This window comes from Struthio camelus, chromosome Z, assembly GCF_040807025.1.
Source record: "Struthio camelus isolate bStrCam1 chromosome Z, bStrCam1.hap1, whole genome shotgun sequence".
Taxonomy (NCBI): domain Eukaryota; kingdom Metazoa; phylum Chordata; class Aves; order Struthioniformes; family Struthionidae; genus Struthio; species Struthio camelus.
Window position 1 is genome coordinate 65092069 of NC_090982.1, and position 25114 is coordinate 65117182.

At 38.2% G+C, this 25114-nt stretch overlaps 1 protein-coding gene across 3 annotated transcripts in view; it reads right to left on the reverse strand.

Annotated features, from left to right (window-relative positions):
- LOC104146891 (splicing regulatory glutamine/lysine-rich protein 1) overlaps nt 1-22837 on the reverse strand; it is a 37134-nt gene extending 14297 nt beyond the window's left edge. For 2 of the 3 annotated variants that reach the window (XM_068927494.1, XM_068927492.1), the window contains exons 1-6: nt 22554-22837; nt 12698-12831; nt 4806-4921; nt 3093-3257; nt 1850-2028; nt 1106-1236 (exon numbers count right to left, since the gene is read on the reverse strand). In XM_068927494.1, the coding sequence (XP_068783595.1) occupies nt 1106-1236; nt 1850-2028; nt 3093-3257; nt 4806-4921; nt 12698-12831; nt 22554-22714 (886 nt within the window). In that variant the 5' untranslated portion in view covers nt 22715-22837. Of the gene's footprint in view, nt 1-1105; nt 1237-1849; nt 2029-3092; nt 3258-4805; nt 4922-5212; nt 5337-12697; nt 12832-22553 lie in introns of all 3 variants that reach the window. The other variant, XM_068927495.1, reaches the window with a different exon arrangement.
- Nucleotides 22838-25114: the final 2277 nt, after the last annotated feature.

A 25114-nucleotide genomic window follows, 5' to 3' on the forward strand; every position in this document is an offset into this window, starting at 1 on the left:
AGAGTAAATTTAGAGGGTATAATTTTGAAAATGTGCATAAAATGTAAACAATGCTTAGTACGTTGTAGACTTTTAAATATTCCAACCACTGTACAAATATTTGTTTCACTCCTCAAACATTCTCTTGGGGGAGGAAGGGGTGGAGAGAAGGGGGTGAAAAGTTTGATCCAAAGGCCATGAAGTCAATGGAAAGCTTAGCAGTGACCTTGGCAGACTTTGGTTCAGACTCCAGAAGACTATTATTCTGCTGCTTAACACTAAGGAAACTTTAGAGCTATTTTTCTTCCAACTCAAAAAAAAAAGAACCATCTAACTTACGTAAGTTAAAAGTTTGGGTTTGTTCATAAGAACAATAAAATCTCACTGATTAAAAGAAAAAGTGTGATCTCAATTCCAAGTTTAATAAGTTGAGAATTTTTTATGCTGTGGTTTTGCAATCAGTTTAAATCAGTATAAACCAGCTCTAAAAATGGAGGTTTAACCTTTCAACCCACCAACACCTTCCTCCTTGACCTGCCATTTCAATGTTCAACAGGGATCAGGGAACTAATCTGGGTGAAAAAAGTCCATTAAAATATGTGAAGTTTTAACCCAGATTCATTCTCTGATCCCATCTGCTATGAGGATGCATATGGTCTTGAGCCAGCATGACCAAGCGTGTAGCACAGGGATAAAATTTATCTGCTGAAGATAAGGAAAGTGTAACATTACTGCTTTCAGTAGCATGTTAGCGCCCTCTGATCATAAAACTATGGCTTTAATGTGTACTAGAGGAGAATAAAACAAAACAAAGCAACTTCTTTTAAATGTTTGTAAAGTACTTTGAACTTATAAAGCACCAATTTTAAATATGATTTGGTTTAGCGTTGACTTCTTATTTTTGAATGCATTCAGTGAGCAAATATCTGAAAATAAGATATAATGAAATAGAAAGTAAACTATTCCAGTGCTTTGTTGCATAAAGACAATTTTCATTATTTACATTTTTATGAAGCATATTGTAGACCTTTGAGTACCCTTCTCCTGCGTTTGAAACTGCTCTTAAAAGTGTGTGCCAAGACGCACACAGAACATGCCTGTTAAGTAGTGAACATAATATACCTACCTGGCTCAATAGCAGCAGATATGAAAGACTGGGCTTCCCTTACTCTCTTCATCACTTCTTCAAGTTCCTTGGCAGCAGCTTGTGGTGTCATTTCAGGAGGTTTCACTATGGCATTATTGGAGTGATTTATTCTAAATTAAGGAACAAAAAGGAAAAAAAAAGCTTTAATCCACAGATCCACAAATACTTGAAGAGGGAAAATGAAAAACAAAGAAGAAAGTAAACACCTTAACTTCCACTTATGACTAAAAACTTCTTCCTAACACTCAACTGTTCTATCTAAATATCCAAATATAAATGTCTGGCTTTTATTGCCTTCAAATCTTGCCACTTAAGTAAACGCTGCACAACATTCCTATGTAGTTTTACACAAATATAGGTTTAAGCATTTTCTAGTAGGAGTTTAGAAATCTATTTCTGTAGTACAGATCAAATCCGTATATTAACGCCTGCTAATCACATACCCACCATATTTGAAGTTTATTTAGAATGAAGAACTTTGTGGATTCTCTCACTGTTATCTACTGTCACTGCACCACAATTAATATAGTTTATACCATATACTTTATAGAGAAGACTTATTTTTAATCTTGAAATTGACGTTTACAAAAGTGATATAGTTTGCTAATCACAAGTACTTATACTAAAAAAAGTTCATCATGGTTTCCTGCAGATCAGTCATAAATGTATAAGGATATTAAGAAATCTCACACTCAATATGCATACGGATAATTAATTTCTTACTTCAGTGGCCTGTCTCCAAACATAACTCCATTAAAGGCAAGAGCTCGAGGAACAGAATTTTGGTCTGCAAATTCCACGAAAGCAAACCGTGTTGGTTGTGTCTCATCACCTGCCATTCGCACAAATTTGACTTCTCCAACTTGCTTAAAGAATTCAAGAAGCTGATCTGCTGTTGTAGTCTAAAAAGAGTCGAAGAGCTCAGCTGAAGTAAAATATATAATGAAAACCACTTATCCAACATATCAGGTAATCTAAGAGCTATAGATTTTAGAAGGAGATTTCACCATTATTACACGGGCAGCATGAATTTGGTAACATTACACTTTAAAAAATACAGATATTATTTTTAATTCCAGTAATCTAAAGAGTATACCGTGATTTAAAATAGTGCAACCACAAGTCCTAAAGTCCTACATTTAGATTATGAACACATATGCACAGCATTTTGCACTTTTCACAAAGTTATTTCATTGGAAATAACTGAAGAGGAATTTCCTTGTGTACCTGTATCCAGTCTATTTCTGCTAGTGATTGTGGTTTTGATCAATATAATATACTGAAACAATATTACAAAGCTTTACTTTCTTCTGTGGTTCTACCAGTTTCCAATTAGTTTTATTTTATTGGGATCAATAGTACTCTTATACTCTAGCAGCTATTTCAACAGTCAAATAAACCTCCAAAATCAAATACTTATACTGCCATCAGTCAAGAGCAAATAGTTTTTCAACTAACCCTTAACCAATGGCTGTCATATGAAAGCAGACCTAGCTCTCCTTTAGTAGACGCACATGGCTGTTTTGCAACTTCCACTATGACAAATTGCTATCCTTCTGCCACAGCCAATTCCTTAAACTTCAGAAGATGAATTCCTTCTTACTGTACTTAAGCAATAGTAGAGTGTTGTGGGGGGCAGCTACCATGATCTCATGGCTTCTGAGGCATTGCTCAGTTAACACTCCCCAGTTGGGCATTTGATCAGCACACACAATCATAAGCATGTTTCCTAAATTCAGCTGGTGTGATTTTCCCAGTATCCCGCTAGAATGAATTCCATGCTTTGGTTCAATCTGATTGGTGTAGTAGCATTCAGAATTCGAAATAACACCAGTATTTTTCTGCTTCGATTCCTACTGTCATCAATTAACGAAAATTCTTAACACTTAAGATTGGAACTTATAAATTACAGTTCTTCATAGGAAGTTCTACATTAATATTTCCAGTATTAAAAAAAGCAAGCTACCTGTGAATTCAAGTTTCCAACATAGACTGTTCTCCTGATTTCATCAATTTTGGATGGGTCCACATTCCCCATAATTGGTGGTTGTGGTATTTCTCCCAGCGCTGTAATGTTAGGATCCAACGCTGCTGCTGGTATAGCCCCCAAAGTGCCAAGTGAAACACCAAGCTAGAAAACACAAAAACAGAATATTCTTTTCAACCATGCATTGGTGGAAGATGCTTCACTTGGTAATACTTCCCTGCCTTGTGTATTTCTGTACAATCTGTCTAATGAACATAGGCAATATTTTAAACTATAAGACCTCAGGTAAGTACTTTTTAAAAAGAAATCTACCCATAACTAACCTCCTATAGTTAAGATTTTCTATCTATGCTATCAGTTACCACCTTATCAAAGAGGTTTGGCCAGGAAGGTAGCACATCCATTGGACAATTTGCAGGCCTGAATTTCTAGTGCTGACGGTCAGCCAGCTTGAGTTAGATGCTTTCAGGCACTGCTAACATCTGTATTTTTGCCACTAGAAGTCTTATGAGTGGATGAGGAATTACTGAGGATTGATCTAATTTTGGTCATAAACAATCTTGCCTTTAGAGTGGTAAGAACCAGGAAGGAAGAAGCATGAAGACAAAACACGCACTAAAAATGCTATGGCCAGTGGATATAGCTCATCACAAACACACACACACAGTTAATCTAACACAGCATATGAACATCTTTTACAGGAAGATTTAAGATTTTGCTGATCATCTGCCAGGCACTTACAAATAGAATATACTATCATGTTTTGCTAGTACTGCTGCACCATAAAAGCCTGGTAGCAGATATTTAGCCTTCAAGTTAAACTCTTTCAGCAGTGGAAGTTCTAGCTACACATTTTCTTTCCTCAAGTACTTAAGAACAAGGAAGGGATTATCATCACTACGTATCATCATGGCAGTGTGATTTTTCACATGCTCATCTGATGTAGATCTGACAGTAAACCTTCTTAGCACAGATCCTGCCTTAGTAGTAGAAGGTGTCAGAAGCCATATCTGAATACACTACATTATTACTATGTGTCTGACACAAGCATCTGACGTTTCTAGTTCATCTTGTCATTTCTGATTGGTCACTTACAATTATTAGCATGATACTGAATACATGCATAAAATTAACTGCGGGGTGGGGGGGAGGAGGGAGGGGGAAGGGAAAAAAAAAAAGGTGTTTCTAATTTGCTGTCTCTCTGTCTTCCTAACATCTGAACAGACTGCCAGGAAGCAAAGATTTGATACAAAAGACCAATGGCATGTGCTAAATCAGCTAGAAAGCCTACTGAAGGAAGACAGGGAGTGTTTACATGGGGCCAGCGCGAGAAACCAGACTTTCTGTCTAATCAGCTGTATACCAGAAGTATTTTCTAGAAGTACACAAATGAGTATTTTCAAGACCATTAAGATGTTCAGTACCTTTCCTGAGTGTTTCTTTCATACGCCTGCTGTGCAAAACAGCAAGTAAATACTGCTTTTGGTTGTGTCTGTTTTAATTGTCCCTTCCTAGACCCACTGTGATCTACCCTTGAAAGACAGACCACAGTAGAGAGCTGTAACATCCTCAGTGATCTAGCATGTAAGAAGACAACGTCCATGGGTCAGGCAGTTCTTGCTCTCTGAACACAGAAGAGGCTACTCAGGAGAGAGGAAGTCAGAAATCAAACAGCAACTTAATTTTACTTACTGTAGTCAAAGGGGTTGGTGTAGGTATAGGGAGCAACCCTGCACCAGGCATCAGGCTCGTCATAGTAGGAGCAGGCGCCAGTAAAGAAAGGGCTTTGGCTTCATCTGGGATTTTACCTGAAGAAGTAAATAGAAGAGTTATAGAGAGTTGGAACACTACCCAGATGTTACTCTTTCTATGATTTTACAATTACCCTTGCATTTAAAAATGGTAATAAATAAGAATGAATCTATCTACCAGATCCTTACAAAGAAATAAATAAGAACTTAAGTTTTGCCTTTTACCCTGCTCTACTAGGAAAAACAAAAGTGAGCAAAACTTCAAAGACTAGCAATCTCATTAATGGATTATTATTTTAAAAACTGAATAATGTAGACAATTATTTAACACTTTGAGCTATGGGTCACCTGTACTGGAAACTTAATGTTCATGAACCAAACGATATCAAGCATGGACGCTTTCCCAGGACGGTGTTTTCGCGGTGATCGAAAGTTGTTTTACACATGACAACCGTTCGTGTTGGCTGCATCACTAATAGCACACAGAACATCAGATACAGAAAAGAAGAACATTTTTTAAAGTTTAATCCCCAGAAATGGCAAATAACCAAATCAGTAAAAGAAAAAAAAAAAAAAAAGCAAAGTACGTGCTAAAGGAAATCTGTGCTTTTTCTTTCTGTGATGCTACCTACTTTTGATGTAAAAATAAATAAAAATAAAATAAAAACTACTGTGACTCCACATAATCCGTACTACAAGTGAACGTGGGGAGGGATGGGAAAAGGACAAAAAAAGTTTAGATCTGTACTGTCTTCCGTTCTAGGTCATCTCAGTTTATCTGAATTTTTGACAAATTAGCTGTAAATTAACTGAGATTGAAGAAAAGCTTAACTGATCAGCTAAGCAAGGGTTTTTTTCCTACAATATGCTTTTTCTGCTATTTCAACCACATTATACTCTCTCCCTGTCACATTAATAACTTAAGTAGTGTCTAATCTGAACTAAACGTAGGTTTCATTCAAAGTTAGCTACAACTGAACTGCTAAATTAACGAAAAACCCTCCAAGATTTAAGTGATTTAGCAGTTTAAAAAATTAATAAATGCACAGATTAAGTTTCGATTGCAAAGGGATTTAAAATGGTACAAACACTAAACATTGAATTGCAAAATTGTAAAAAGAAATTCTAATTATATTAGACATCTAAGATGTATTCAAAACTGCAGACGTAACTGCGTATATTCTATCTAACCAAGCCTTCTGGTATTACCCCATGCACTTTACTAATATAAACGCTTTTATTTAAACATTGTTGTAAAAGTCAAGGTATCTACAAATACTATGCCAGTGCTTTCCAGTGTTTTGATTCAAATAATGTATGTTTTCACTATAAACCCCTAACCTCAGGAATTTAAAATGAATATATCTGTATTCTTATCAAAAAGTAAAATAGGAGATAAATTTCAAAACACTACCTATTTTTAACTATACAAGTTCTACTAAACCCCACAGGAATCATACTACTTAAATAAAACGAAACAACAACAACAACAACAAAAGTGTTGCAAACCCGTTCTACAGGTCTGCATCCCAGGATTGGATTACAGTTAGTTAAGGCCAAAGGACAAAATAAATGAAAATTAATTTAAATATAACATGGGTGGAATAGGAAACATAAAATAACAGTACCAACTTTTGTCTCATGACGCCTATTTACAGACAGCTATTTCATTTTACATTAAGTTCTGAGACACTTTGGTCATTAACATATAAGAAACCAAATCATTTGCTATCTAAAGGAGAAAAATAGTACAATCATCAGCACTTAAGAATTAACTGTGCAATAACGTCTTCCACAGCTTTTCTTAAAAACATGCATGAATCTGAGTCATCACCACAATATTCAGCACTGATACAGCTCTTTACCAGTCTCATTTTGAGGTCACGCATGCAATGGCAGGTATACATGGTTCGCCTGAGTGCTCACGAGAAATCAAGCACTTTGCTGCATATCCTGCCTACTGTGTAGTTAACAGGCTTCTGAATATACAATTACAATAACTGTGCGTGCAAATTAGGCATACAATTACATACTAGTTCTTCTGAAAATCAAAATACTTAAGTGCTTTTGAACGATTGACGAACAGACCGTTATCAGCCAGACCTGATTCTGAATAGGCGGCATCTTGCAATTAACTGGATACTCATGCACCATTCCACAGGGTCAACAGGCATTGCTCAAGTAAATCCAAGGACAGAACTGGCTCCTAAAATGGTACAGCTGCATTCTCATGTAGATGTACTCAATAATGTCCATAAGCATATGCCCAATTTAAAGTATGCACTTGCATAAAATTCAGTACACACTTAAGCAGATGTACTTAAGAGATGCTCAAAAGCTCTTGTAAATAGTAACCGAGTTAGGCATATAACTACACAGACAGTGAGTCAAGTTCAGAAAGGAACTTAAATACAAGCCTCAACTTTATATGGGTCATGAGGGTCATCTTACTGAAATAAATGGAACTATTTATTTGCCCAAATTTTGCTTAAGGAATACGCTGAATATGTCCAGTGAAGTAAATTATTACAGAAGTTCAAAGAATGAATAATATGCCTATTTAAATTATGAGTAGGTAACATTAGTTCCAGAATATTCGAATATTCTGGTCTCTCAACTACGTTAATTTTTTTGTTCTAAATACAAAACCTAGTTGGTCAGTTCCATGCCACACACAAAGATTTGCTTGTTTATTTTATTCAAGACTGAGAAAGGGTCTTTTTCTACAGAAAGAGCTGCTGGAATATCTGCCTGTAATTTCAGAGATACTGGCTTTTCACCAGTTTCCCCTCCAGTTTTTAAGATCAGGTCAGGCTTTTAACAATAATTCTACAGAAAAATGAAAGTGGTGGTGGTTGGGGGGGGGGAGGGGATCTGAAATATACCCTGCAAATTTACTTTCCTGCTCTTCAGGCAGTTTCAAAAAACCCATAAATTAGTATGTGAGACCAAAAAACCTCAGGAGTTATTACAAAACTTAAAGGCTGTTTGCAACTCTCCGTAAACTTATTTTTAAAAGCAACATAAGCTCACAAAAATATACGACAGAACACGTGGGTTATGACACAACAAATTAGGACACTGCAGCTTAAGGATGACTGCTTTGGTTTTTAAACTCATGTTATTTAAAAGTTGAATGGAAATGACAAAGATATTTATTTTCTAGTAGGGGAAACAGACAAAATAAATATGCCACATATATCACATCCTTAGAAATACTTCTAAGAGGTTTTTGAGTGTTTAGTTAAACTAACGATTCTATGACAATTTATTTATATAACTTTTTGATTTGCAAAAGAATCTGGAAGCAAACACAGATTATCTCTGCATTGCCTAGAAATACCTTACACTTCTTTGGCAATGTACAGTTGTCCTAAATGTAAGTAATGATTGTTACTTATTTGTATTATTAAAGTGGTTAGGAGTCCTAGTCAACTTAGTCCACATCAGAATCCATTTTGCAATTTACTGTACAAACAGAGAAAGTATCTGTGTTAAGCAGGTACCAAAGACAGTATTTTAACCCCCTACAAGTGCTCCGAAGAAATTACTGCTGTTTGTACTGAAACTACATATTTAATCCCCCTCCCCACAATCTGCTTCAGCAATAAATACGTTTGTTCATTAAAAACCAACAAATTTTCTGTTCCCATGTACTCTAAACATAATGACAGGAATTGTTACTTCGCTTTTATTTTAAATTCATATGAAATGCACGCTTAGGAATTAAATGGTTTCTGTGTGATCCAATTCATGATTCTTACTGGATTTAGCAACAATAACTAAAGAGACTGCAGCTACTGGCAACTATCCCTTCAACTGCCACAGCTAAATCCAACAGAGATCATGCAGCAAAGCCCTTCCCAGCTGCAGTTCGCAGTCTGCTGCTGCGAAAGAGAAACCAATTGATCTTAATACACTTGGCTGGAGACGCTGGTGGAGTAGGCATACCCCCTGGTCCACCGCTTCCATTTCAGGGGTGGCACGCCGAAGAAAGGAAAACGATGAACATCTAGGCATAATAACCTTTTAAGTCATTCCAGCATGAACTGCCAGGGTTTGTGAGAAAGATGCCCGAGAAGATTTTGGGGAGGGGGAGGACACCACCGGAGCACGTGAAAGCGCAACACATACATACATACACACACACACATACACACACGGAGAATCAGTTCAATCTTCCCACAAGTAACAGTGTTAAAAGACAACGTGCCTCACGTAACACGTTCCAACCAAAACCTCAGTCTGCGTTTGTACTTATGAGCAGTAAAGGGTTTTTCTAAAAGTCACAGAAGACAAAAAGATAAAATCTTACTGCCGCTGACCTCACTGGAGCAAGATTTCACCAGAAGGAAGCGAGTATTTCATGGTATCTAGTATCCAAGAAAGTTCAATTTCAGAAATCATTATTTTAAATTCCTCATATTAGATATAAATGCAAAGCCTTCTTTTAAACAGGCTAGTCGATCCGAAATGAAGCTACTCTGCTGATAATTAGAAAATGGCAGAGTAAGAGTCACAACTTTGTTTTGTAAATTTCTCCAGAGACTAAGGGTTTAAACTGTCCTTTTCCAAAATAAACTCATAAAGTACAACATTGGAAAAAACACACCTTAAAACTGAAATATTTTTCACTACTCCAGTCTTCTGACACAGTGTGCTGATCTGCTGCACTTACATGCTTAAATGTACTCCAAAGCAAATTTCTCTCCAGTTGACAACATAAAATTTAGTTAATCATATTCCAAAATATCCACTATTCATAAGCAGCTTCAGGTGAACTTCAAAGTGGAACACTGTGAACCCTTTACAAAACACCATTTTTACAGAACTGAAGTACCAGTTCACAAGTACAAGGGAAAGAGATTTAACAAAACAAAACAATAAAGGGACAAAATAAAAAATAAAAAAAAAGAAAAACAAAGGAAAGAAAGCAAAATAAAATAAAAACAGAGACAGGGCGTCCATCTTCAGCAGGCCAGACTTCGATCTCATTTCCCCCATGAAGGTTTCACTTGACGGCAGGTTTAGTGGCATGGCAAACAATGCCTAACTCAGGCAAGTGTAACAGGTCTGCCTTGGCCAGTCTAGTCATCTAATAATGCACAAATATCACACAGAGAAAACATACAAAACCAAATTAATAGTCAAAATCCATCTACCAGATAATGTGGACATAAAGTTTAGAACGATGATTAGGGTGGCATCTTTGTTATTTTTCAACCTTTGCTCTCAAAGTATAACTTTTAAAGAAAAACCCATTGATACACACAAAAGAAAAAGTCACATTTTGACAGTGTGATAATGTAAACTTCATTTACAATTACATTTTTGTTAAAGTGCTTGTTAAACGTCAAAAAATTGACATTCTTTTCATTGTGTAATGATTCCCTCCTCACACTCCCCTGATATTCCACTATTTAAATACTTTCTAAATTTCAGATTATTATGGTTTTTAAAACCAAGTTTTCTGCGTTCCATCTTACCTCTCCTTTCAACGCTCGAATGTTCAATTCGACACATGAAACATTTCAGTTCTGGCACTGTTGGCCATGACATAATTTAACCTCCCAAAAGAACATAGTCATTGCTACTTTTAAAGCCTGTGATATACTCCGCTAACCCCGTTAGCGATGCATCATATGATGCATAGTGAATCAAAAATTTTGCGCTGTGGTCTCCAACACTAGGCTTTTTTTCCACATAATAAATTCCTCAGAAAGTTAAACCTGTGTGAATTCAGATCTTTACAAATTAGAATTAATGGTTCTGTAAAAGTTACACAGAAACAGCATTCTGATATTAAAAAAAAAGAATTTGATCTCACAACCCAATCACTTGTTCACCTAACTATGCACAGATCTCTGTGGCATCTAGAATGATTTGGAAAAGACTGACAATTGTTCTATAATACATTTTCTCAGACATTCCTATATATCAGCTTCCAGTGGGGTTGCAATGACAAGATTTCTCAGAACTTTGATTGTATTCTTCTTCCCGTCATTGTCTACCATCAAGAGACACAGGAAAATGTAGCGTTACCTGCCTGTTGCCATATCACGTCAGGCAGTGATCTCATCACAAGAAAAACACCAGGAAGTGTTGTTCATTCATTAGGCGGCAATCTTCCCTCTCTGGCAGTATTGAACCAGTGTTAAGGTCTTTTGGATGAAACATAAAACTAAGATCCTGAATCATTTATAGTTAATTATTTTGGGGCATTTTTTCAATAATGAGGAGTCTGGTCAGATACATTTTGCCTACCCAAATCCCATTTCCAACCTTCAAGTGGATACAGTAACATCCTCTTGGTGGCTTATGAGTAAGTTTAAAAAAAGAAAACAAAGACCCCCCCAAAACAAGGCATAAAACAACTGAAAACCTAGACTTCACAAAGACAAAAACATGTGCCATAGGCCCATGCTAATAAGGCTGTGAGAACAGACAGTATACTCTAGGTAAAATAATCTTTAGTTAAAAGTAGTTTTAGGGTCCATGAAATTTTGGAGACTTGTCAAGAGTTTGCCAGGAACATCCCAGATTACTATTACAGAGGCACTAATCTCATGCTGTCCAGATCATGACATGGCACACATGCAAAAATAATATTCTGGGACCACTGTAAACAAACTTGACCAAGTCAACAGCATTTTTTGTGCCAAAACCTGATTCTTGCAGCAAGAGCCCTGTTCCTAACAGAAATTTCTGGACTTGCTGTAGTTTATTGCTGAATTATTCTAAATATTGTTCTTCATGGCAAAACAGCTACCATGTTCAAAGTGAAGTTAGCTTCACTCCATTGGTTGGAATGTTTCCACTTCAAAGAGGCAACAAGTCCAGTTCCAGATGGGCAGACACTTAATTCCACAATGCTCCCAATGAAGTCAATGGGGCTCTAAATAACTCCAACCATCTGCTTTCATATACTTTAGCAATATTAGGGCTATACTTCATAGAACTGTATCCAGATCTTTGGGGATATTATGCTAACAGCACGTATTACTCTTGAATTCAACACAGCAGTAACAGTATAGCCTTAAAGCTAGATGATGGAACACCTGTAAATTTAGTACTCATTAAGTATTTTTATCTTATCAGAAGTTATAGAAACATTTTACACTGGAAGCGTTCTGAAAAATGCATTATTGCATTTTTCAAGAGATACCCAAAATCAAAAAGGAGTACCTGTATGCACAAGAAAGTCTTTCTATCTCACACAAAATAGTACTTTCCACAGTAACAAGAAGGGAAAACTGAAATCTTTTCATTAAACTAACAGCTAAACATTTTACATTCAAACAGCAAGCATCACCATGAATACAAAGTATTTTTAGTTAGATAGAGCTAAAATGGCCAAATGCATACATTGCACACCTACACACGTGACGAACTGGGATTCAGTCTAAAAGAACTGAAAAAACAATCAGTTAAAAAAAAAAAAAAAAAGAGAGAGAGAGAAACGTTAAGATCCAAACTGCCTCATCCTTTCAGGGCTCATTGACTTCAGTGAGAACTTTGTGTGGAAATAAGTCCTATGTAAATCACATCAAAGGGAAAAATTTACTCCCCCCCGCCCCCACCCAGAATGTGTGGCAACTATGAAAAACGCAGTTATCCTAATTTATCATTTTATTTTTTTCTAATGCTTAACTGCAATTAAATCTACATAATTAATTTTTTCTATTCAATTTTCAATGTTGCTTTAAGAATTCTTTTCAGAAAGCAATAAAATAAAATAACAACAGAGCAATATCTTCTTATAAGGGGTAAGCTTAGAACAATTAGCTGACAGGACAAAGACCAACATTACAGAAGAACATCTGAAATACCAACCTTCTGCACAGGGCACAACTATCAAAGCTCTGTCAATAAAAACCGTGTTAGTTAGATGCTGGGCCACACCAACACTCGATGCTTCACGAAACTTAATATAACATACTTTGGAGGAAAAAGCAAGAGGTGCGTTGCTGTAAGATAAAAGGAAAAAAAAAACCAATCAGTCACAACAAATAAATGTATGTAAGCATTGTTAACCACTACTTAATAAGAAAAAAAAAAAGAAAAGAAAAAAAAACTTTTAGTCTTCCTGGAAAGGTTACCCAAAAGACAAGAGTATAAAAATTTACTAGTTCACTTGCTTCATTCGGTCACTCAAAAAAAAAAAAAAAAGCACAGCACTTCCTTCTTCTTAATAAAATGTAGAGAAGCCAAAAGCCCAAATTAGCAAGATTTATTTTCTTTACAAATCTTGCACTCTAACACTCATCATGCATTGTAAATTACCATAGTAAGCAGCACAAACCAAACTACATCACAATTATCAAATAAATAATCTACAGTTAACCTTTTCTCCTCTGGAAAATTCTTGTTCAGGAAACTCAAATAATAAACCCATTTTTCAGTGGGTCCTTAAGACATTTGCCTGTATTAACTGATATTCTTCGGTAGGTTTTCTTTTGTAGAAGATTTATTCACTCTTATTAATAAAAAAAAAATCATTCTTGAGAATTCTTTCAAATGTTTAACTCACGAGTGTAACAAATATCTGTTTTATCATCTGCTTTAGTTTTGCATTATCTGGTACAGGATAACACTGGAGGAAGTAGGTGAGCAGGACGAATTCACTCATGTTAGGGTAGAATAAGGAAGAAAATTACAAATATATATTTTGGTTGATTTTCTTTTCCATTAGAAAGTATATCAACAGATATTTCAAAAAAAAAAAACAAAAAAACCACACAATTAAACTGTAATCTTGATCAAAAACAGTTTGTAAAGTGTTCCGTAGTCGAGGTTTATATCCTTTATACGAGCAGTTTATTTCTTCATACAAAAGAAGCATGTGCAAAGTCTTCAGACAGAGAATACGGTTAGACACTGCAGCATCACTCACCAAGTTCCATTTGGAAAGGCCACCTGCCTTCTGGCAAAGCAGTACATAATAGAAAATATGGTGCATGAACTGTTTCACACTGACCCTCCCTCAACTGAAACGGGAAGACTGCTAAAACCCCTGGAAATACTAGAAGCAACTCAAATGTAGCCCAGAGGCTCCATCTCGTAAACCCTCACACTCCAAGCGGGTACTCCCAAAGTGGTTGCATGGAATCTACTGACTAGGCTTTAGTATTTAAATACAAACTTAAAAGCTTTAGATACATTATTTCATCATGTTAATTGCATAAGTGAACCAAGAAGTTAGACTGAGGCAGGTAGACAGATAAGACATTCCCGGAAAGAAAACAGCTAGGGTAAATATCCAGGAGAGCCAGTCGACTTCAGAATGACAATCAGAAACATTCAGGGTGGAAAATTCTGCGAAAAATTAGAGACATTTAGGAAGAAAAAATAAACAGAGGAGGAGAGACAGAAGACCTTAAAAGAATGCTTCTCCTTAAGCCCTTTAAAGATGTAACACAGAAGTTACCTCTTCCAGTTTCCTTTCTACAGAAGGATGTTTATACACGACAGTCAAGCTTGCACAATTTAGAAAAAATTGCAAGATGACTACAAATCTTTAGCACATACGTTTCATATATAGTGGTCAACATTTTCACAGCTTAAATTTTTCACATTCAGGAAGGAAGTATGTGTATGGAATGGCTTCCGAAACATCTGTAACTGCTTGATTCGGAGCCTTTTCCCACATCAGGGCTGATAAAGAGCTGTGTCTTTCTCAGTCCTCCACAGAACTGTTGCATACAATTGAAAATCACTTTTGGTATATTTTGTTCTCTTTAGACAAATAATTCTGTTGATTGCTAGCTGTCTGGCCGCAGAAAGAGTTTTCAGCTTTCGCTTCCAAATGGTTTTCTTGTGCCTGCACTCTGTGCCAGAGTGCTTTGGACAAAAGCATGTTCTGATATTTTATAATCTTACCTATCCTGAAGAGTCAGATTTTTCTCACTGCAAAGATGAGATTTCTAACAGCGTGGGTTTTTTTTTTCTTTTTTTAAACATAGGCTAGTTTTTTAACCCAAATGGCTGAAATTCCCAGTAAAGATCCCGTGGTCCAGACCATTCAAGACTTCTATCATCTCTAGATTTTTTTTTTAAATCATTGCTAACTGAAAAACATAATTCCGTTTTGTAGACAAGGCAGTTCAGGCCCACAAATAATCTTTATAAATTTCAACATCTATAGAGCCAGCTATTACAAATGTATTTTTCATAGTGTTTTTTCCCCTATGTTTCCTGTTCTAAGGATTAAGCTAATCATGCAATTTACTGGAGAAGCAGTGAGGAGGAGAAATTCTATTACAATGGGACGACAGCCTCTGCCAATAGCACATCACTGCTGCATCTACATGAAGGGAGGAAAGAGATAAAGAGCACAGTAGCCTGGTCCATTTGGAAAGCAAATCCTCAAAGGCAGTTTGGGTCCTCTGTACAAAAAGATTTGTATTACTGCCACCATAAATTTTCTTTTCTAAAAAAACAAAAATCATTAGCTTCGTGTGCCTTATTAGATTGACCCAGATAATCTTAGATAACCTATCAAAATAAAATATTCTGAAATAACTGTGCACAGATCGCATTTAAATAAGGCTCTGTGTGCTTTATCTCAAAGGCCTTACCTCTACTGCAATCACACAGGAGAGAATAATATCCAAGAAATGCTAATTAGTCCAAACAATTTTGTGATTTTGAGTACTGTCCTCCAAGACCATTTCAGAACATCCACAGGCAAACAAAATTACAGCAAGGTTTTCAACACCTAATGCAGGCAGTGTCTTCCTACTTCCAATAACTCATTCCGCAAAAATCCAATTGTTCCTCAGTAACGATTTTCAATGGTTAACTTTGCAAAAACCTTCTTACAGCCAGACTTGGAAGGCTTATCGCTGCACATGGAATTCTGAGCGTTCCTCTGTAACGCAGACTTCAACTGGGTACAAGCACAGCATAAAAGCATGACTGCCCCTAAGAATCTGGTTACAGATGTCAGGGGCCTCCAAATATTTTGAAAAACAATTCTAACTTGTATGAGTAGTTGGCATACTAGAGTACATCCAAGGCTAAAGACCTGTCATGCCTTGCAAACCAGCCTCAGGTTTCAACTACACTACAAACAAAGTGATTTATAAGAATAGGGCAGTGTCTTGTTTAGAACTGTGAGAAAGAGAAGCCATAGCGCATGTTCTTGTAAAACTCTTATTTTAAGCAGCCAAAGAAAGATACCAAATTTATACTTTATTTAACAGTACATTTTGTAAATTGAAATGTAAATAACTTCAGGTTATTAAACACACACACAAAGCAAAGAGACGAAGTTTTAGGCAGTATTCTGCAAAACAGGTAACACAGCATTTCCTCTCGTGCTCCTACTGTGTATTCAAAATTAGGCTTCACTTACCACACAAGTGTGGTTTCTCAGAGAACTGCAGTTTTGCATTCACAATTGCAGGATGCCTCCCTGCTACCTCCTCAATGAACTCTGTGTAGGTCAACTTGAGAAAACTTAGTAAGCACTGAAAGTTTTGCAAAGACCAAGAGCAATTGTTAAACAATGATAGAAACATAGGAAGTTCTGTATGAACACGAGGAAAGATTACTTTGCTGTGAGGGTAACTGAGCACTGGAACAACAGGTTGCCCAGAGAGATTGTGGAGTCTCCCTCCTCAGAGATATTCAAAAGCCATCTGCAAATGATGCTGGGCAATGCGCTCTAAGTGACCCTGCTTGAGCAGGGGGGTTGGACTAGATGATCTCCAGAGGTCCCTTCCAACCTCAGCCATTCTGTGATAGCAATTCTCCATTCCCAAAATGGGAATTCAGATCTCTAGCCAAATCAGGACTATACACAGGCATACAAAACTTCAGGAGTTTCTCCTGAGACTTCTATGACAAAATGTTACTGAAGTTCATGGAAAAGCTCCACTAAAGCCCCTTCTACACAGAGGTAGCATATCTACTCTGAGGCCCTGATGTTTTATTTAACAACTCTCAATCCACAAATTAATCCACTTGCAAGGGCTGTGATTTATTATAATATTTTTTGGTTTTGTTGACTTCTTCACCTTACCTAAGCACAATTTTCCAAGCCATCTGCTGGTATGCTTATGACTTTTCCTTACAATATTTAAGGCTTTAGCTTCAGGAAGAAAACAGGCCCAATTTGGTAAAAACTGCAGGCAATTCACTCATTTTATTTTCTCACAATATAAGCAAAAGGGAAAAGTACTGTGTACATATAGGTAAATTTAAAAGCAATAATGCAGAAATCTTACCTTCTGAAAAGATTTTAATATAATCAACCCTTACTTTCGTATCTCAGCATCTTCCATATAAAAGTAGTAACAAAAGCGTATTCTCACAGGGTCTCTGAATTTCCTTCTTTGCAAGGTTAAAGCTCTGTTTATGGGGCAGGGAAGAAGAGACAACTGAAAGGCTTGAAAATGAAATGGAATAGAAGGGGTCTTTCAGCACAGAAAGCCACTTACAGCTTAAGAGACAAGTCTTACAAGGAGAAAGTTAAAAATCTCACGGAGTTAAAGTTTCTTAGGAAAGTTTTTGACATCACTGACCAAGAGCATTAAAATCAAGACAGCAGATAGATGCAGTATGATAAAAGACAAGATCTGCTAGTCTCTTTAAGACCTGGTAATAATCAAATACAAACTACTTGAGTGAAATGAGTAGATAACAGTTAATACCCTTTTCCCACTTCCACGTAATCTGTAGTTGATCATTGATGTCATCCAAAGTCTATAAACAGGAGCTTTAAGTTTCAATGGAGATCTTCCAAGAGAGCAGAACAATACATAGTTCTACAGATCAAGTCAAATCAGAAATTTTCTTGTGAAGAAATAGGTAAATACGAACAAGAGGCACCTATAACAGGTATATCTGATGCACTGAAAGATGATTCATGGTAATATGTCTTCAATAACAAGAAAGATTCTTGTCAATGCCAGTGCCAGGTAGCTAAAATCAGAATGACGACCACATGGAAACAATTTCTTCAGTGCCAAGAGTTTCCAATGCCCTCAATGCTGACTGAGAAGGTGGACTACTCACAGTTTACATGGGCCTCTTTGGAAAATAATGGCAATAGTAAAGAAGCTTTTACTGCTATCTGCAGCGTGAAAGTCTTTAACATTCAAGACAGCAATATAAGGTGGAAACTATCCCACCAAGAACAACTCTTTCAGAAACATGGCAAGTATGAAGCACATTCTTTTCTTAAAGGGATGTCTGATAAGCAGTGACTGAAGATACTGCAGGAGTTTTGACCAGATGAAAATGAAAACACAAAGTGACAAATTTTAACAAAAAGCATAGCACAATTTAACTGAACATTCATTAAAAAGGTGGTGGTGGGGGGCGGGGTAGAAATCCTCCCAATCACTTTTGGGTAACAAAGTAAATGACGCTGACAAGAAACTGCTACTTTAAAACTGAAGCCCTGAAATATTGCTGTGAAAAATCACTGGGTTCAGGAAGCTTCCTGGGAATTCTGAAGCATCATCTTAAAGAACCTGCTTTTCATGTAAAGCATTAAAAAAGCAGGAGGTTCATATTTACTTGCATACCAATAAAATCTCTCTCTCTTCCCCTCCACATTTTGAATGCTTAGAGGAGCTTTACTGGCAGATTTAAGTGCACAACCTCAAATAACATATGATGCAATTCATTCCTTACAATTGTCTCCTCTTTTCCTTCTATATTTTCCTTATACATTCATTATATTTACATTCTTTTTACACTTGAAATAATATTAGATTGTCTAAACTACTCTAATATTAACATGTTTTCTATTTAATGTAACCTGTAAGTAATTATATTTAACTTCTTAAAGAAATTCTCTGCTGTAGCCTATAAAACTGAGGGACATATTAATGAGAGATGGGAGAAATGTAGAAACTGTGTAAAAAGGAACTGTTTCTTCTTCATAAAGCTAGTTCATATAAATACGCTAAGCACAGCATAGCCCCACACTTTGTTCTACAATAACTGAAATGCAAAAGCTATAGGCTTCAGATACACCACCCTTGTTTCTACCTCTAAAGGTCCTAAACTTTTGCCCTTTTCATCAAAGTTAGGAGTAGGGTGGTGCACAACCAATTATAATGGCACAGTGTTACCAAAGGAAATTCCTGTAAGCTGGAAATGATCATCAGGTCACATCAGACCATCAGATCATCAGGTTCTGTGTACATCTTCAATCGTTCTGATGGAGTAAAATATCAGAGAAATAAGTGGAAAAAATACCCTAAAATTAACACGTAATGTTGTGTCTTACAAGTGTGGGAAATAATATATGTAAAAAAAAGTTTAAAAAAATTCTGAGGAATAGTTTTCCAAAATGTTCTATGCTCTTCACCAAGCTAAGTTATGAATACTGAAGTGAGACTAATTTGTTTTCAGTCAGTAATAGTATAGAAATACTATGGGATAAAAGTTACAGTTCCTTTTGTTTCATTTTTCTTTTTCATTTTAGTAGCTATAGAAAGTTAATGACCTAAATAAAAGATAATCAATACTGGTAACCACAAAAAGTAGTTGTGCTATTGAGAAGAACGAATATTTTACACAATCAGATTTTACGCACTGGAATTCAGCAGACCAAGGGAAAAAGAAGTAGAAGGCTGACAAACATAACTGACCTGGAACAGGTGAGCAGTAATTTATACTTTTATGTAGCAAGTGTCATTTATTCAGAAGGCTCACAATACTTAATTAGAAAAATTTGAGTTTGTTATGCTGAATTTTATATCTATATATATATCAAACAAAAAAAACTTGCATAACATACAGTTTGGAAACATAGCCTTGATCCCTCAATCATACCTGTACACATCTACAGGGAGTCAGCCATTAATTAGGCTATTATTAATTTGTGTTATTCTTCTCTTTTTTGATTCTGTAAAGCTATCACAACTAAGAAACGAAGAAATAGATTCTATTAACTGTTGCATATGACCAACAGAACGGAAGTTCACATCCATTAGTAGTAAACAGGCCCACCAAAGGCAATGGGATTACAAATATTCCCATGAAACTCCTACCTTGAATGCCCTATTCTTTCAGAAGGTCATGGATATAGAAAAGAACTCAGCTTAATTCTTCTGCAAACTCATGCTTGGCTGTAAGAAATATACCTTGGGCGTATGCTGAACACACGCCACAGAGAGTCAGATAGTCAGAGAGGTTACAGTTCTACACAATGCAACATGTAGCTTGCTTTCAGCACCTCGCTTTACCTTTAAAATAGTTATGATAATAACTCCTTTAATACTACACCATTATTATTCTTGGAACAAGAACTGCTGGCTTTAATTATTTTTAAATTATGTTTTTCTGTATAAAGCTAGCAAAAGGGGCCCCAATGCTGGTGAAAGTTTCTGCTTACTTACATAATATAAATAATCAGGAATGACTGAAAGCTACCATGCCACCTTCTTCTTATGCCTCAGAGCGAAATGATTTAAAAAGAGCATTTAAATAAATTTATCACTCAGTAATCAATATCCATGAGACCTGTATTTCACTAATTCAACTTACTGAATTATGTTTTTCAGCTAGAAACCTGACCACAGGGAAAAGCTCCCCCCTGTTGCATGGAGGTCACCAAATTCAAGCCACAAAACATATCAAAAGAGTTTGGATTTCTTACCAAAATGTTTCTACAGATAAGACTGGGAGCACATGAATTTTTGTCTGATGTTGACTCAGAAAGCAAATTTCCCATTTAATAATTTAAAAACTCTAGGCCTTGAATCATTAAATACCTAAGGAAAAAAAATAGTGATAGAAAATGTTTTTTTTAAAATATAAATTGTATACCTAATCCAGCATGCATTGTGAAAGTTACAAAATACACTAAATCTTTTTGCTCATGACAGTTTTGCTAGCAGTGAACTTGCCAACGAAACACTACCTTCTGTATTTATCATAACATTATTAAAGTGTATTTTCAGAGAGTCAGCATGGAGCATGCCTTTTTTGTTTCACAAGGGAGTTAGTTAAATGAAATCCTTAAGTTTTTTTCAAGGTACTAATTTCAAGGTCAAACGTCTAGAACTATTCAGCAAGCAAATGCATAATTCTAAAAGTCATGTATAAGAAATTGCAAATGAAACTAATGGTAATCTCTATCCTGTACTATTTCTGAATACTATATTAATCATTTAGGACTGATGTGTAAACTATTATAATTGGATATTTCTGAACCAAACCCTACTATGATATTGGATTTTGGTATTTTGATGTATTATGCATATACAAGAATCTATATGTAAACTCAAACATAATTTTCACATGGATGTCAATAATATATCTATTTATTTTAAAATCTGCTATATAGAGTAGTGGAAAATGAATGCATCAGCTATATCAAACAATATAGTCAGAACAAAACAATTTTATTGAGAAGCAAATATGGAATGAGTCCAAAATAAAAAAAAAAAAATCAAGAAAACTATATACAAATCACCATAAATCTATTAAAGGCTGTTAAAAAGTTCTTAAGGCTGTTTTAAACCTATCTTTGCATGAATGGCAGCTTGTTAAATATGCTTTATATGCATATTAAATCAAATTAAAACTTTCCGAATGCTCCTCAAACTATCCTTGTCAAGTACAATCTACTAACAGATAAAAATAGAGAAGTTGCAATCTTTCTGCCACTTAGTTTTAAAAATCTAAATTCTCTTCCTCTGAATCTCTTCCTTTGTATAATAGTATTTGAATGTGAATAACTTCCCCCCCACACACACTATCCCTATTTAATTTTTGCAAGAAAAAAAGATAAATAATTCCAAAGAGCAGGTCTGTCATTTGAATATCACATCCCAATACGATGGATGCGCTGAGAAAAAATTATCGGCCTCTTTTCCTCCCCTCCCCTTTTCCATGCTCTGTTGGCCATGATCTGTTTGATGTTCACAAAATAACAGTATCGCCCATCCGAGCGGATCGCTTGCGTGCAGCTGACATAACGAGAACAGCTACAATTTGGAGCAACGTTTTATGACCGTTACTGACTTTGATTTACTGCACCCATGTTATCGAGGGCATTTCTGAGCACAACGCAGGTACCGTCACTTTTTAAGCAGCTAGGCCGGTTACTACTCGAGCGGCCCTTGCTGGAAGGCGAAAGCAGCGCTTTAAGCAAAAAAAGGGACGGTCCCGCCGGCGCGCCCTGTGCCAGCGGCCCCTGCACAGCGGCGCCGGCCACGGCCTGGCGCCCGGCTCCCTCCGCTCGGGAGGGACGTGAGCGGAGAGAGAGGAGGGCCCCAGAAACGCCTTCCCGGGGGATCTTCAGGCAACGGGGGAAGAGACCTTGGCCGGGAAGCGCGCTGGGGGCCGTCTCGGAGCAGGCGCGGGGCCGTGGCTCAGTGTCACTACTCTCCCGCCGGCGGGCCGCAGCCCCGGCCGCCATCACCAGGCCGCAAAACCCGCCGTGTTTCTACATGCCGCTTGGAAGATGCCGCGGCTGCTCCGCCATTCCGGCCGAGGCCGCCATCTTAAGTTCGGGCGAAGCTCCTTTCCCCTAACGCTCTTCCCAGTCAAAGGGGGCGGGACCACGTGACCTCCCCGTTGACGAGACCTTCGTGCTGCCCACATCCAAGATGGCACGGAGGGCCTTCTTTCTTGTCCCTTCTCCCCACCCTCCCGACCCCTCTAGGCCTCTTCCTCCTCCCAAGTCTCTATAGCTCCGGAGGCCCGCACAGGCCTCACTTACTCCGGGGGATAGAGGCGCAGCTCCTCAATATCTCCCAGGAAGCCGAAGAGAGTCCGCATCTGCTCACTGGTTACTGCCGAGGACAGATTCGTGACCTGGATTACAGATGTGGGGCCCAAGGGGAAGCCCAGAGGCACCCCGATTCCTCCGCTGTTCATCATGGCGGAGCCCGCACAGCCTCTCCGCTCGCGGCGGTGCTGCACACAGCCAAAGAGGCGGACCTGACGACAGAGCGGAGCGCGCGGCGCCTGCCAGAGCGTCCGTCCCAGCGTGCGGACGCTCTAGCATCGGACTCGACTGCTCTCTGGAGGTGTTTCTCGGCGGGTGGTCGCGGACGACCGTTCGTCTCGCGCTGGCTGAGGCTGTTAAGGCAGCCGGCGCCCCCGTCTCGCGCGGACTGGCCGCGGCGGGACTCCGAGCTCTGGCGTGAGGGTCCCCCCTGGAAGAGACGAAGGGAAAACTCCTCGTAGCGAAGCAGTCAGAGGGGGAGTCCCCCTACGTGTGGCGGCCGGCGGCCGGGCCGCTGCTGCCAGGGCGGGATCAGCGCCGGGCCTCGGCCCCGCCTAGAAAGGGGCGCGGGGCCGCGCGCGCGGCCCGGCCGTTAACGGCCGCGTTCTTCCCCCTCCCGCCACGGCGGCGTCCCCCGGCCTTCCTTCACCGAGGCGCTGCCCGGTCGGAGCGCCGAGTTCCCGAAAGACCGGGGCAGAAATCCTCCTCGGGGTCGGCGCGAAGCACGTGTTTTCCAGCTACGGTGGGGAGGAGCAGCCGCCGGCTCCTGGGGGTTGGGGCAGGCACTCGCATAGCGGAGGAAAGGAGCACGTCTGCCCAGGAACCGCACGCAACGCCCTGTTGGGGCGATTGCGGCTGGAGAGGCCGTTAGATAGCCCCATCACATGTGTGAAAGGTGCAGCTGTAGGGACAGCGCATCTGGCTAATCACGAACGAGGCGTAAGTACCTTGTTAGTTGGTTTTCTTCTCCTCTGGCAAAGTGAAGGGCTTCCTATTTTAAACCTAAGAGTCTAAGTATAAAACCACACCTTTATTCGGTCAGGTTTGGCTCAGAAAACTGATTTGGCAGGAAATCTAAGCACTCGGCTGGCAAATTAAAATATGCCCACAAGAAATTAAAATATAGATAAATTTCCCACTTACTATGGTAGCCTGGTTCAGTAAAAGGCTATTTAATTATACTAGAAAAAGAATCCTTGAAAACTGTTATCCTAACTATATTTAAACAAAAAGGGTAGCAGTAGAGTAGGTTATTGATGGCTTTATTATAACTCGACTGGGGATCTGCCCCAGTGACATTGACTTTACTTGGAGTTACGGTTCAAATTATCTTCTGAAATTAAATTGACCAATGACAATGAGACTGATCACTATGCATGTGTGTGATTAGTGATTAAGATTTAACTGCAGTCTTTCTTTAGCTTAAGTAAAGATCTGTGTATCTTGGCACTGAAAGAATAAGGTTTCTATTTCAGACGTGAAGATTTTAGCTTTTAAGGCCTTCATATCCCAAATCGGAACTGAGAATGGACTGAGGTAGCCTTGAAGCTATCTAGGCTGAAAAAGATAATAACTTTGTAAGACTTCTTTGAGAATATAGGTCAGTTGTTAGGGAATCTTCATGGGTAAGTCAGGGGTAGCGTTTCATTTATTGATGCTTGTATGTTTGGATTGACAGTGAACTATAGAAAGGAGAAGGTGAAGCCATAGGCCTGGGAGTATGGCTGCTCCTTTTGGCATAAGTATCTTCTAGATCAGCTCTGGCATCTCTGCTACCTACAGATACCTGTCTACTTCAACAGTAAAATATTTTCCTTTGGAAGGTTTAGCTCTGGGCACATTCTGAACCGCCTCCTGAGAGTGCAGGTACTGGCTTCGTACCAGTCCCTTAGCTGGGACCTTTCTTCTAAGCAGGGAGGCAGACTCTTCTGTTAAAGCATCTCAGGCTAGTGTTTTTTTCTCCTTTTCCTCTTTCTAGACCTATGTTAAGACTAATGTCTGGAACAGCAGCCTCATCCGGCCTTCTGCCCCATCTTCAAAAAGTAGGAGTTAAAAAGAAGCAAAAAGGTTGGGGGGGTGGGGGGGGGGAAGCAGAGCTCATGGGATAGGATGCAGAGATCACCATGTATTGCTTGACACTTTTTTCAGTCCCAATGAAGAAGCTAGTTATAGATCTCATAAAAGTTAAAATAATAATAATAAAAAAAACCACAATAAGCTCAAGAATAAGCTCAAATAGCTGGAGGGAGTGAATCAGCTCCGCATTGCTTTTCTGACCATGAATACATCACCCATTTCATTTCTTCAGCATGTATGTGAGGAGATTGTTAATTCTTGTGGTATGTTATAACTCTGAAGTACCTTCTGAGGCAGAGTAGCATTCATGCTCAAGCCTGGGAGCCTTTCTGAAAATTTTCTTTACACCACTAAAGCAAGCTAAATGGTATCCCTTGGTCATTGCTGAAAGGTATTCTGTCTTCTGAGTGGAAGGTGGAGAAGTCTTCATACATCTCTGCACCATGAACACCACATCCTTCATCTTATGTTTGAAC